Raw genomic sequence first — 14,841 nt, 5'->3', positions numbered from 1 at the left:
TGACTACAATATAAAAAACATGAATAAAATGCATATACTTCACAACATTTTTACCTCTCCCTCGGATTGAGCTTGATGAACTGAAGGCGCCCCTTGATGATGCTCCACTTAATGTGCTCCTTTGATTGATTGATGTGGATTGACCTCCTTTGTGCTCAACAAGATAGATTGATGGGTTTGATAGGATTGGATTTGAGTGATGGATTATGGATTTGATAGATTTGAGAGAGGATTAGAAGAGGATGAGAGAAGAAATAGGGAGCATGACAATGCATGAGAAGTGGATGATTTGTAAGGATAATAGGCTCCAATTTATAGATTGGAGAAGGCCAATGGAGGGCCAAGATTGATTTGAGATAGAAGGCATGGATCAAGGGTGCCTTGGGAAAATAAACAAGAATATAAAATTTCTCGGAAAAAGGGGGGAGAAATTTGAATTCAAAACTTGAGGAATTAAAAATTCCAAAATAAGGATGCATTGAGAGATTCAAAGAAATTTGAATTTCTTTGAGAGACTCAATGTTGATGTGACATGAGTGGGGATTAAAAATTGAGGGAATAATGATAAGCATGATTATGAGAGATTCTAGAAGGATTAATTAGGTTAATGAGACTAGGAAAAGTGATTTGTAGGAATCGCATGACTAGGTTAATTAATTAGAATTAATTAACTAAGTGGGTTTAGAGGAAATAATTATTGGAGGGGACTTTAGAGGATTAGGGGAATAATTAATTTATTTGATAAATTAATTATTGGACAATAGTGACAGGATTAATTAAATAAGATTTAATTTATTCTGAGAGGAATGAGGATAACATAATTAAATTTATTAATTATGTTGATAGGATTAAATTAGTCAAATATTAATTTTAGGTGTCTACACTTTGCATATTTATTTTCTTTCTCACTCGATTGCAACACCCAATCTACCAATCAGATATTTTTTCAAGATCAAAACCAAATTGACTTAAACCCATTTGCACACATTTTCAGTCTATCCAAATGAAGACATTCCCCCAGTGGTGGCCTCTGAAACCAAGCTTTAGTATTTTTTCAAAGCAGTGATTGAAGAGGGATCAAAGGGTTTTAGATTGAGTAGTTTCAAAAAATGTTTGAGAAGGAAACTTCAAACATTAAAATTTATCACCTCACGCATCATCATATGGATCCATTTGTAATTTTTGATTCTCCATATAAAATTTAGTGTTTGTGCTAGTTTTTGAGATCCAGGGATAGGGTTTGATTAGTTTTCAAAATCAATTTTGAAGACTACCTGAGTGGTTTTGGTCAAAATTCAATGACTTGAAATGTCAAATTAAATGACCATTCACTTAATAATTAAGGTCTAGAATATGTTCAAGTGTGGTTTTAGAGAATTTGTAGGCTTAGTTGTTCGAAAAATAATTAGATTTTCATCCCAGCCCACTAGGGACCTAGCTAGTGTTGTGACCTAGTGAGATCAATTAATGCTCATTTAAAGATATATATGATCTAAATTATTTTAATATAATTAATATTATATCCAAATTTATTTAAGTAGTGAATGGGGTTGAGCTTATTTATATCACATAAAATTCTTGGGCATGTGGAAGGAAAATTAATTAAATAATTTTTCAGAATAATTTTTCAGAATGATTTAATTAATTATTTTCATAATGATATAATTCTTGAATTAATGCTGATATGGTTTAAAAAATTTCAGTGGGACTTGCAAGATAAGAAAGGAAAATGAAATCAAAAATATTTCTAAGGCCCCCATCTCTCCATCCCATGAAGGTTCTTGAGCAAGTAAAAGGGAAGCGAGTGATGGAAGGAAGGATCTATGTTCCCCCTACACCCCTCATAAAAAATGAAAGAAGCAAACGGGAGCTAAGGGATAGAGGTGAAGGTTTTAAATTCCCATTCACCCCTCATGATAGTTAGGGAAACCAAGAATATAGCATGAGAACATGGGTAGGTATGGTGTTTTAGGATTTTATTCTACTTACAGTTTGCAGGTCATCATATGGGCATTGTGGATCGAGGTGTGACTATAGGAATGAACATTTATGGGATATGCTGTCACGCACAGTATGTTGAGGGCCCAAAAGTTTATTACCATGTGTTCGACCCATGTTGATGTTGTTGGTATTAGACATGCCTACAAATATTTAGTGTTGCAAAGGAATTTGAGCATTATTTCATGAGATATTATGCGTACACGTTTTTGGTGTTTGGTTTTATTTGGCATAATGAAGCAAAATAAAACTTTAAGTTTGTGCCAAGATGCATTAGGGGTTGTGCAATAGTGTAGAGAGAGGGAAAAAAAATTTCCGTAGTGTAAAGATGGGAAATGCAAATGAGGCACATAGTAATGATTTGGTATTGAAATGTCCAAATTTGATATGCTATGGACATGGAATCAGTGCTAGAATTGGGGCAGAGGTGTAGCGCAGTTAATATGAATATAAAATGAAAAACACGTTGAAGATTCTTAAAGGTTGTATGTGCATACTCTCTCAGTGGAAAAGTTTCGACAAGTTTGAAATAGGGTGAGCCACAATCAACGCACTCATGGGAACCCTTTACTTCTTAACTCTTGACTTTTGTGCGAGTGACTTTGATTTGCAAGCATCAACAAAATGCTTTTGTGTGAGTTGTACATTTTAGAGGGTGAAGTCGTGTTGATCGTAGACCAATTTGAAGTCTCATGTGGTTAATGCATTATGGGTAGAGGAGTGAATCACTTAAACAAATTCTTCACCAATAGAATCAAGGTAATGAAAAAATACAACGAAGGGGCAACAAATGTTATGAGGGAATCTTTTTATTTAATGCCTCCATTCTAACCCAAACCCACACCTAAGCAACAACGCATTTGATCAGGATGCTCCAATAATGGTCCATTTGAAAAGCTTTACAGACTGATTTTATATCCATAACCCAGGAATATATGTTAATATAAGTTGCATGTTCTACATAGGTACTATCATTTGTTTCTACACGAGTGTTCATCGAATGGCTAGAGTGATTTTTAATTTTTCACATGACTGTTTGGTCTGGGTGTAGCTATTGATTGTGGACTTGATCTCCATTATTTTGCCAAAATGCTATCATGGAGGGTAGGTTGATATATGTATAAGGAGATTTTTGTAATGCACCCATTAGCATGCCAAGGGATGGATAGGGTGGCTATCTTTGCCAATGCATGGACAAGTAGGTGTATTATGAAATACTTGCAAAGTATGCACAAAATGGATGGTGTAAGGAAAACTCTTAAAATTTGCAAACTAGTAATGTGTTCTATAATGCATCTCAATATTGTTTGTGCTTTGGGTGTGCACAATAGTGCTTTGAAGACAGGGTTTGCAATGTTCAAAAGTTATAAAGTAAGGAGGGAGCTCCTAAGAATTTTATACTACATGAGCTATCTTTATAATAATGAATATGATGGTCATGGGTCAGGTTGTGACCATAAATTCTCACTTCCAAGGAAGTTACAAATTCTTCTTAAGTATTCAAAGCTAAGATAACCTTATAACATGCAAGAAAAGTCCAGATTTTGACTCAGTTATGAAATTATACAAACATTGCTTTGTATGAAAGAACTGAAACTTATAAATTAATATCTATGCTCTTCCCTCTTTAAAATGTAAATCTAAGACATTCAAGATACTCAAGTAGCATCACTTGGCCATGTGGGTTCTATAGGGTATTTTACTTTCAAAATGGAAAAAGACAAGATATAAAGGAGACTTTAATAATTAAAGACATATATATGTACAAGACTCCCTTCACCAGCAATCAAGCATGCTAGTAAAGTGACATATGCTCTCCACCAAGTGATTATCTTCACAAGGGCCCAATTAATCATTCTAGAGAAATGGGGATAAAATAGTATATCCCATTAAGTAAAAAATTTAATTCATAGGAAATATTCAAGAAGATTGGTTGGGAAATAGACAATGGTCAAGTATTTTTTATGACAAGGAATTAAAGTGCAATGATTTTTATTTTCAGCAAGGTAGAATTTATTCAAAATCCAAAAGGAAAAGAATTATCAAAGATTAAAGTGTTGCATGGAAAAAAATTTCATCAAGTGGGAAAAAATGATTTTCACTCAAAAAAAGGTTACTTTTTACTCAAGGGCCAAAATAAGACAATTAGAGAAAACTTCTCATTGCTTTTTATAAAAAAAATTTGAATGAATTTTTTTTCGGTGGGAGCATCTGTCTACCGTCGCCGGGCTAGGGCAATCGTGCCCTAGCTCTTCCTTGCTGTGTTTGCATCTGCGTAGGGGGGGTGTACGATCGCGTGGGTAGGGGGGGAGCTGTTTTTTCCTGTTGCAGGTTTTGTTTCATCTTTTTTGGCCGCCGTTCTATGCTGGGACGAGCCTGTGTGGGCTGTGCATGCGGGCGGGAGTTGAGCGATTTGGTTGCAGCGCTCTTGTGATGGGTCGGGGCGGTGTTGGGCCCGATCAGATCCCTTTGCGGTGGGGTATCCAGGGCTGAGAGGGCTAATGGCCAAAGGGGAGACGCCTAGGGAGGTGCCTAGTTCAAAATTTCATGAAGCAGTGGCTATGAATTTGCCAGGTCAGGAAGCAAGGGTTTTTGAAAATGCCCTCTTCTCTCAGAATACAGGGGCTACGGATCCAGGCTCGCCTGTGGGATCTCGGATCACGAAGATTAACGGATGTCTTGAAAGGTGCAAAGATAGACCCAAATTGGTAATTCCCTTTGAAATGATTGCTGAAGATGTCGAATATTACTCTAAACATTCGTTGTATTGCAAGTTCCTGGGTTTAAGAGTTTCTCTCCAATTCCTGGAAAACTGGGCTCAGAAAGTGTGGGAACCAGAGGGTGAAATGGAGGTTACGTTGCTAGCAAATAATTTTTTCATGGTAACGTTTCTTTGTATGGCTGATCGGAATAGGGTTTTTGAGGGTGGACCCTATTTTTATAACCAGGTGGGGCTATTCATCAAACCATGGCATGCAGGATTTAATCCTTCTAAGGAGCTTCCAAATCGGGTTCCGATGTGGGTTCGGTTACCCAGATTTCCTATAGAATGTTGTCGCGAGGATGTCCTCCATATGCTTGCATCGATGCTCGGGAAGCCGGTGGGTCCTTCATCACAAACCTTGGGTAAGAAAGTTATGACCTTTGCTCGAATTTGTGTGGAACTGGATTTGAGTAGACCACTGCCTGATGCGGTAGAGATGTGTGCGGGCTCATATTCCTGGGTGCAACAACTGGACTATGAGACCCTTCCTTTTCGATGCCGTCTATGTCATGAATATGGCCATCTTGTGAGAAGATGCCCAAAGGCCAAGTCAGTGGAACAGAAAACTTCGCCTCCTCCTCGTGATAATCCTAGTATGGACAAAGGGAAGAAGCCTGTTGTTGGGGAGGATAAAGATGCTGAGGGCTTTGTTAGGGTTAAGGCTCGTAATCGGAATAGAGGCCAGAAGCGGACTCTAAGGGAGCGTCAGGAAGAAGATACCTTTAACAGGTTCGAGATCTTGGATGAATTGGGTCAGCCAGAAGTTAATCCTGGAGTAATTATTGAGGATGAACAGGCAGGGGATTCTAGAATGGGGACTATTTCTTCCATTCCTCCTGTTGATTCCCATGAAGAGACTACTGTGCCTATGGTCACGGATGGGCAAACAGGGGTTCAGATGATATTAGAGCCAAATGGTGAGTTGGGGCAAGGGGTAGAGAATGTTTCTATTCCTACACGGACTGCAGCTCTAGAGTCGGATAAGCGAGGTAAATCTTCTCCTCATTTGGGCATTCTCCAAAAAGATGGTAAGAAGGGGGTCTCAGAGAAAAATGTTAAATTGGGACGAAAGAAGGACTTAGAAAAGATCAAGATGATTGGGGAGACATTGGTGGAGTCAGGTTCTGTGAAGACCTTGGATTCCCACTTTTCGACTCCTTCGAAATGATAGTTATCTCATGGAATGTAAGGGGCTTGAACAGCGGCCCTAGACAAAAGGCTGTTTGGGATTTAGTTAGGAGTCATTCTCCTGATGTTCTCTTCCTTCAGGAGAGTAAGGTTTCTGTGGAATGCATGATGAGTATTGCATCTAAGCTGTGGAGGAATGGTCTATGTCAGTGTATTGGAGCTCAGGGATCTTCGGGGGGTGTGGCATGTCTCTGGAACCCACGAAAGATCCAACCTGTGTCCTGGATTTCCTTTAAGTCCTCCTTATCCTTGGTTGCTTTGTGCACTGAGTCGGGGGAATCTGTTCTCTTTTCTAATGTCTACGCTCCTATTGACTTCCAAGGTAAGCTCCTGGTCTGGAATAATATTTTTTTGGTTCGTAGTTTATTTCCTTACTTGCCATGGATTGTTGCTGGGGACTTTAATGCTATTCTTGATCTAACGGAAAAACGAGGAGGTAATACAAGACTAGATCCTTCTTCTTTCTTGCTCCGAGATAATATCTCAGCACTCAATCTCGTGGATATCAAGCCTAGCAATGGCCGCTTCACTTGGAATAATAGAAGGGAGGGTGACAGGTGCATTGTTGAACGCTTAGACCGTTTCATGGTTTCCTATTTTTGGGTGGGTGGATTGTGGTCTTCCAGTTCTGAAATTTTGGATTGGAGAGGCTCGGATCATTGGCCAATTAAGCTTGTCACTTCTTCAGCTCGTCTGCCTCAGAAGCCGCCTTTTAAGTTCCAGCTTATGTGGCTTCGTGACCCGGACCTCTATGGTTGCGTTGCTGAATGGTGGCAGGTTGGCAGGCAGGCTTTTGGTACAGCAATGTATGTTTTTGCTAAGCTTCTCCAGTATGTTAAGTATCAGCTCAAGCGGTGGAATCGACAATACTTCGGAAACATCTACCAGGCAAAACAGGAAGCTCAAGTCGAGTTGAATGGCATTACCAGATTGATTAGGGAGGAGGGAGTGTCTGAATACTTGTTACGGGAAGAAGCTAGAGCTTTAAAAGCTTTGGAGGAATGGGAGTTGAGAGAGGAAATCTTTTGGAAACAGAAAGCTCGGATTGAGTGGCTTAAGGAGGGAGACAAGAACACTGCCTTCTTTTTCAATTCAGTGAAAGCCAGACAACATGGTAATGCTATTTCATCTCTGGTGACTGATAGGGGAGAGGTTATTTCTTCTACTCAGGGTATCCCTGATGAAGCAGTGCAGTATTTTGCTTCTTTATTTAGAGAGGAAGCACAGGGAGACTCTGTTGCAGAGGCCCAGGTCCTTTCCTGTATTCCTTCTTTGGTTTCTTTGGAAATGAAACAATATCTTATGAGTGTCATAACTTTGGAGGAGTTAGAAAAAATAGTTTTCCAGATGAAAAAAGGTAAGGCTCCTGGTCCAGACGGTTTCCCGATTGAGTTCTTCCAGGAATTTTGGGACATTATCAAGTTTGATTTATTGGCAGTTGTTCAAGAATCCCAGAAGAATAAGCAAATGCTCCGGGCCCTGAACTCTACCTTCTTGGCACTCATTCCCAAGGGGGAGGGGGCTAACCGGTTAAGTCAATTTCACCCTATTTCTCTTTGCAACGTAACTTATAAAATTATATCTAAATTGATAGCTGAAAGGTTGAAAAAGGGGCTTACTGTGCTAATCTCCGAAGAGCAAAGTGGCTTTGTGGAAGGTCGTCAGATTTTGGATGGGGTGGTGGTGGCTACTGAGACTATCCATTCCATGGCCAGCTCTAAAGCCAAAGCTATGTTCATCAAGCTGGATATGGCCAAGGTGTATGACAGAGTTCGTTGGTCCTTCCTGCAGAAGGTCTTGAGTGCCTTTGGTTTTGAGGAGGAATGGATTTGTTGGGTTATGAGTTGTGTGGGGTCGACTTCCTTCTCAGTTTTGATTAATGGGGAGCACTCCAACCTCTTTGGGGCCTCTCGGGGTTTGCAGCAGGGTGACCCTCTTTCTCCTTACCTGTTTCTTCTTTTGGTGGAAGGTCTGGGTCGGTTGATTAAAAGGAATGTTGAAGGAGGCTTTATTCAGGGCTGGCAGTGGGGAGGGGGTATTCCTATTCAATCTCACCTACAGTTTGTGGATGATACAGCTTTGATGGGTTTGGCTACTATTAGGGAGGCTTCTAACATGCGCAGAGCGCTAGATGTCTACCTTGCTGCTTCTGGTCAATTAATTAATGAGGGCAAGTCTTCAATTTTTTTCTTCAACACTCCGCCTTCAATTCAACGAAGAATTGCCCATATTCTCAGGTTCCAAATTGGAAGTCTTCCTTTGCTATACCTTGGGATCCCCATCTCTACTGGCAGGCAGTCTAGGGATTCCTGGCAGGTCATTCTAGATAAGTTCAATGTCAAAGTGAACCACTGGACTCATCGTTGGCTGTCCTTTGCTGGTCGGGTCCAGTTACTTCAATCTGTGGTACAGGCTCTTCCCCTCTACAGATGTTTGATTCAGGTGGCGCCGATGAGCTTTGTTAAGAGCCTTGATTCTTTAGCCAGACAGTTTTTATGGGCTGGTAATTTGTCATCAACTAAGTGGAGCCTTATTAAGTGGGAGACTGTTTGTAGTCCTAAAAGATTTGGTGGTCTTGGATTACGTCAATCTTTGCTTTCTGGTATTGCTCTGGCAGCTAAATTGTATTGGCGATGGTGTGTGGAACAGGATCGGGTGTGGGCTAGGATCTTGTCTCACAAGTATTTTTTTGGGATCCCCCAGCGTGATATCCCTCGATATAGCTTGGCAGGGAAAGTTTCGACGATTTGGAATACTCTCAAGAAGGGGGCGGTGCTCATTAAGGGTGGTTTCTTCTGGATTTGTAAGAGTGGGACAGAGGCACAGTTCTGGCATGACTCCTGGGATGGCTACCCCCCCATAGTTTCCCAATATCCTCACTTGAGTATATTGGCCGAGAGGTTTTGCGAAGCTGGTTGGACTAGGGTGTGTGACTTCAAGTCATTTTCCCTACAAGGGCAGGTAGTGGAAGCAAGATGGAAGACTTCAAGGGAGTGGCCTATTCTTGGGTTGGAAGTTGAGTGTGCTGAGCTTCATAACATCCTTTCGGGTCGTAGCTGTAGCGCCCTGATGGATAGTGATGTGTTGGCCTGGTCCCCTAATCCCAAAGGTACTTACACTGTGTCTTCTGGTTATCAGGCGCTGCTCTCTCAACAATTTGCTGGTGGGGAAGTCCATTGGTGGAAGAGAGTCTGGAATAATTTCTCTTGGCCAAAATGTAATTGCTTTTCTTGGACTTTGGCTTGGAATAGATGCTTGACCTAGGACAATATTCAGAAGAGGGGTTTTGCTGGCCCTTCTAGGTGTGTTCTATGTGGTGGGGGGGAGGAAGATTCTCCACATTTATTCTTTCGCTGCCCATTCACATTGCAACTATGGCACTTCTGGTGGGATGCCTGGAAGAGTCAGTGCTTTCATGCATCCTCCCTAGCTAAGTTTTGGATGAGACTGGGAAGGCCCCCTTCCTCGGCTCCCTTCTTGCAGGATGTCTGGTATGCTGGCCCTTTCTTTTTGCTATGGCAAGTTTGGTTGGAAAGGAATCGTAGAATCTTTCGGGGTGAACAATTGGGGATTCAACAGGTTTGGACTAGAATTATGGGAATGGTCCAGGAAACTGTGACAGCTAAGAGTGAGATTATTTTGCCAATGGAGGAAGGCGATGCAGAGATAGTTAATAGGTTTGGTATACAGGGGATATCTCCAGCCTCAGCTTGCGCCAGGAGAGGTAGGCATGTGAAACATAGAGTTCAAAGGATGGGGAAATGGCTCCCCCCTCCTGCTGGCTTTCTGAAAATTAACACGGATGGTTCTTCTAGGGGTAATCCAGGCCCAGCTGGGATTGGTGGGATTGGTAGGGATTCTTCTGGATCTGTGGTCTTTATCTTCTCGGCTAATGAGGGGGTGCAGACTGTTAATAGGATGGAAGGCTTGGCTATCCTATATGCTTTGAAGAGAGCTTATGCCCTAGGGTGGTGGAAGGTGATCTGTGAAGCTAACTCTCAAATTCTGGTTAATTTGCTCCTTCAGAGGAAGATGTCTGAGGTTAGTTGGTAACTATCTATGTTAGTTCAACAGATATTACAGGTTAGCTCTGTAATGGATTCGGTGTCGTTTACCCATATTCCAAGGGAATGGAATAGGGCAGCTGATTGTCTGGCTAAATGGGCATCAGAAGATGTTGATGACCGGAGGATTGATGAGTGGGAGCAGTTGCCCTATGAGCTATGTCAGGATTTGGAGAAGATTCTTGTTGAAGATGAAAGTGGTGTTGGGGAATGAAGTTCTCGTTCTTGTTCTTTCTGTAATCTCTTGTAGTACCTGGGGCTTTGGCCCTTTGCTGTTTTGTACTCAGCTTTTCTAAATTTCAATAAAGTTTTTACCCCTATTTTTCAAAGAAATAAGACAATTAGACATTTCTAATAAATGTGAAAATTATTCAAACAAAAGGAAAATCTAACCTTATCAAGTAGTGATAAAGTGTTGTTCTCAACTATTTTCACCAAATAAGAGAAGGTATGTTTCATGAAAAAAGCTAAAAGGAGTGTAGATAAAGAAAAACTTTAAATAGAAAACATGTGAAGGAAAGAAGAGGGAAAGGGCTAGAGCATTTCTAGAAATTCCAAGTCTCAAAGAAGCTGATGAAAGAGAGCGAATTTCAGCTGCAAGGGTGCACAGAGAAAGGAAGAAAGAGAAGATTCAGATTGAGATTTGAAGATCAACAATAGACAAGAAGACAAATATTATTTTTTTGGTTCATTTTAGGGTTTTTCCTCTATATTAATTCTTCTTTTGCTTCAATGTACAAGTCTAGAATTAGAACAATAGGATGAAATTTCAGTATGAAGTTATTTTTCTGTTTTCAATAGTTCTTTACTAGAATACAATGATGCTTTATATGTTTTTTATGATTCTCTCCTAAATGTATAAGCATTATTTTATGAGAAAAAAAATCAAGGATGTTTTGTTTCATCTCTCCAAATATCTTTTTAGTGTTTTTCTTGTTCTTTGCTTCTTTTCAAGGAAAAGATTAAATTATTTTTAAAAGGTTAGAGAAATTGTGTTGTGTATGTGAATGATTAACAAGAATGGCTGTATTGAAAGTAGAACATAGGCTATTGATGTAATGCATTGATATTAAGAACACATTGATTTAAGTTTAATCTATTTGGGTAGAATATTTGTATGTTGTAGGTTGACTCTGCTACCCTAAAGAAGGCACTAATCATGGGATTTTAATCCAGTTTTTCAGAAATAAACAAAAATATAGTTTCCTTTCTATTCTAGGAGTAGTGTTTAGACTAGGAATCATTCCCAACTACTAACTAAGTATTGAAATACCAATATTTTAGCTAGATTCAAGGTTTTTAGACCTTCTTGGTGTATTTTTATTGGGAATATATGCTATATGTAGTAATGTCACAAGATAGAATGCAGTAGGTCATTTAGACATTGTTAAGAAAGACCCATCTTGGTTTTTCAAAGCCAAATATGTAGGAGATTTCAATTTTGTGACCAAATCTCGTTTGTTGGCTAAATCCAACATTGAGCGCAAAAATAAGAAAGTGGCTAACCTTTAGGGTATAGGGAATCTATTGATTTGGGAACCAATAGATTAGTGACTCTGCTAGGGAAAGACACATCATAAATCCATTTGGATAGAGTTAAGAAAATGAATTTTTTAGCCTAGAAGGTGGTTTGTAGTAGCGTGTATGAAATATTTTGTAGACCAAAGAAGGTTTATGTTATAGTTAGCTTGATCTATCAATGGTGATTTAGATCATTAATTTTTTCACGTAAATTTTGAAGACTTTGTTGGAAGAACTCGAAAACTTTATTTGCATGTCAGAAGAAATTTCTCTATTCAAGGTTACATCAACTAGAGATAAAAAGGTACATAGTTTAATTCTTGCTTCCATTTGTTGAACCTACTATCTTGAATACAACTGATGTTACATTTAAAGGATTTTTTCTGTATTCTAGGATTTATTAGTTATGGGTAGTTTGAATTGATTTATATATCCTATGGGTTCTCCCTCATCTATCTTAGATTGTATTACAAACCTTGGCTATGATCATGCTAGGATTTATCCTAGTAGTATTTCATTGGGTTATGGTTATGGTTTTGTACATTGTAGAAATCCAAACACGCAAATGTGTATGCAATGCCATCATAGAATAATCATGCTATTAAAGGCCTTAACCCAAGTTGACAAGAAGCTTGAGGAATTAGATAGGACAAGTATTTGAAATCACAAAATTCATGAATCCAAATGTGTATTCATATGTGCCAAGATAAATATATTATAGATTTGAATAAAAGGCTAATGTCTCCACAGGGTTTGCTAAAGGTTAACCATGATATGCCTCCCATCCAAACTATTGAACCCCCTACTGAGTCTTTTGATCGACTGTATGACCATTTAGATCTATCATGGGTTGATTATGAAGTTGAATGTATGCCGACTCATATATATAATCAGATGCCTAGGTTTGATGGATTCAATGTATATGAAGGGCTACACATATCCAAAATTTTCATAGTTTCATGAAGAATTTCATTTTGAGGTGAGGATATGTGGATGAGGTTTCTTGCTTGGTCTCTTGATTTGAGAGCCAAGGACACATATTTAATCTCTCCTAATAAATCCTTTGCTTGTTGGGATGAGTTATTGGGTGCTTATATGTAAGAATCTACAGGATAATCTATTGACCTCATCTGAATACTAACAAAGATTAAGAGGCAAGTTGAAGAGACCTGCATTTCTTTTAGCCATAGATTTACAATTTCTCTCTCACAAATCCCTAAAAATTTTAGATACGATATTCTAGTTTGCATTAGTTTATATTTTGAATCTTTTGAAGAAGTTTCTAGTGCATTGCTGAAAGAATTTAGAACAATTGATTTGCAAATGGTATATGAATCTTTAGATATCATGGAGAAAATGAGAGGTGTGTACATGAAGTTTGTTGTCCACAAGTATTGGTGATGATAATAAATATGTTAAAGTAACCAGCAGCTGTGTGGATGCAAATAACCCAATCGTTTCAGCCTCAAACAAAGACAGTTATGTAGTTGAGATGGTAGAGATTGAAGATAATGATGTTTGTAACATTGGTGCTGATGGAAACATTAATGTTTGTGTCTGTCCTCAAGAGGATTATCCATCGACAAATGATTCTAAAAAGAAGCTCAATGATGGAACTCAATTCAGTGTTGAAAAGAAAGAAGGTGAGGAGTGTAATCAGTCTATGAAAAGCCAATGTGTAGGTGTGAGTAGCTATCATGACAATCCAAGTGTAAATTAGGATGAACACATAGAAATATTGGTTTCTATGAAATATTATGACGAACTTTTTAACAAGGATGCTGGAGATTCAATCCCTTATGATATCAAAAAATTTATTTTATGATCAATCTATTGAGTCTTCATAGTTTGATGATAGTAATAGTGTTATTGATCATTATTTATAGCTTGGTAATACTTATAGCACTAATGGAGATCAAGAAGAGGAAAAATAGATCAACGCAATGGTCCCCTAAGTGGTGAACAAATCTCAAGTTTGTTATCAATGTAATATCAAAGACATATAAATGAAAGTGTTTCTGAGCTCTTGTGTTTTTCTCGTGCTAAGGATGACATTTTTGTGAGGCCATATATGACACACATATCTTTGATTTTGTTTCTACTAGTTGGTTAGTTGATATACATAATGATAACATACATGAAGGTGAAGTGTTTGATCGCCATGTTCAAAGTAATGATAGGCTGAAAAAGGGTGACGATGAATCCAATGACCTTGTTGCGTGTAAAGTCTCAGCTCATTGCATTGTTTCCCATGATGATGCATTCTCATTGGTGTAAACCCCAATCTGAAATATTTCATATGGACATGAGTGTTGGTTGTAAACTTGAATAAAATTATCTTTGTGAACCAAGAATAAATTATTATGAGTGCATATCAGACTTTGATAATGCTGCTACATTATTTTTAGAGGACAAAGGAGTAAGTGAACATATGGATAGACTGTAATTTCCTAGTGACTATTCTTGCTAGGAAGCTGGGTCAACTTCTATTACAATATGAGCCAATATATGAATGTTTTTCTTTTCATATATTGGAGGATTGTTTCCATAAGTCATATGGTTTGCAGTAGTTTCTTTTTGAATATTTTCAATATGATATGAAAACTTGTGGTGGAGACATGTTTAATAATACCAGTGGTATGTTTGATTATGAGTGTTTTTATTTTTCTGATCAGCTGGATACTAATTCAATGAAGAATGACAATGTAGTTGAATGTGATCATGCATTAGGTTATGAATGGGAAAAGAATACTTCAAGTAATGATATGTTTCAATATGTGCATGGTTTTATAGTGCCAATTGATAAAGAAAATGTCGAGGATATTGGGTATGACATACTGATGAATGGAGTCAGAGATTGTGCATGCAATAGGGTATAATGTAGTGATGTTTTCAAATTAGCTTTAGTGTAATCGAGTTAAAATCATGTCTATGATAGAGGAAAATGTAGGCCTTTCTTTTTTTATTTCCTTGGGCCATCGCATGTGGTTTGATTCTCAAGCCACAGTAGTAGGTGGCATAGATGCCTTTTTTACTATGTCACCTAATGGAGTAGGCACTGAGTCTGCTCCCTAGAGATTTGAACACTTTCCATGCATGTAAGGGGAATGCATCCCCAACTAGACCAACTGTTAGGACCTCCAAAATTTGGAAATCTTAGGGCGCATGCGAAGAAAATTGCTTGGGACACTTAGAAAACACCCCTGCAAATTTTTTAAAAGTAGATTACTTTGAGGGCCAGTATCTTCACATCCTCTGATTGTTATAAGGAACCACCATGAAATCTTGTTCACCTCATATTAGTGA

At 38.6% G+C, this 14,841-nt stretch overlaps 1 protein-coding gene across 1 annotated transcript; it reads left to right on the top strand.

The window, feature by feature from the left end:
• Positions 1-4,499: 4,499 nt before the first annotated feature.
• On the top strand, positions 4,500-5,930 carry LOC131041510 (uncharacterized). The gene has a single exon (XM_057974626.2). The coding sequence runs from the start codon at positions 4,500-4,502 to the stop codon at positions 5,928-5,930; it is 1,431 nt and encodes a 476-aa protein (XP_057830609.2).
• The last annotated feature ends 8,911 nt before the right edge of the window (positions 5,931-14,841 follow it).

Source organism: Cryptomeria japonica, chromosome 7 (assembly GCF_030272615.1).
Source record: "Cryptomeria japonica chromosome 7, Sugi_1.0, whole genome shotgun sequence".
NCBI lineage: Eukaryota > Viridiplantae > Streptophyta > Pinopsida > Cupressales > Cupressaceae > Cryptomeria > Cryptomeria japonica.
The sequence above is the reverse complement of the archived record's forward strand: the minus strand, read 5'-3'. Positions and strand labels throughout refer to the sequence as shown.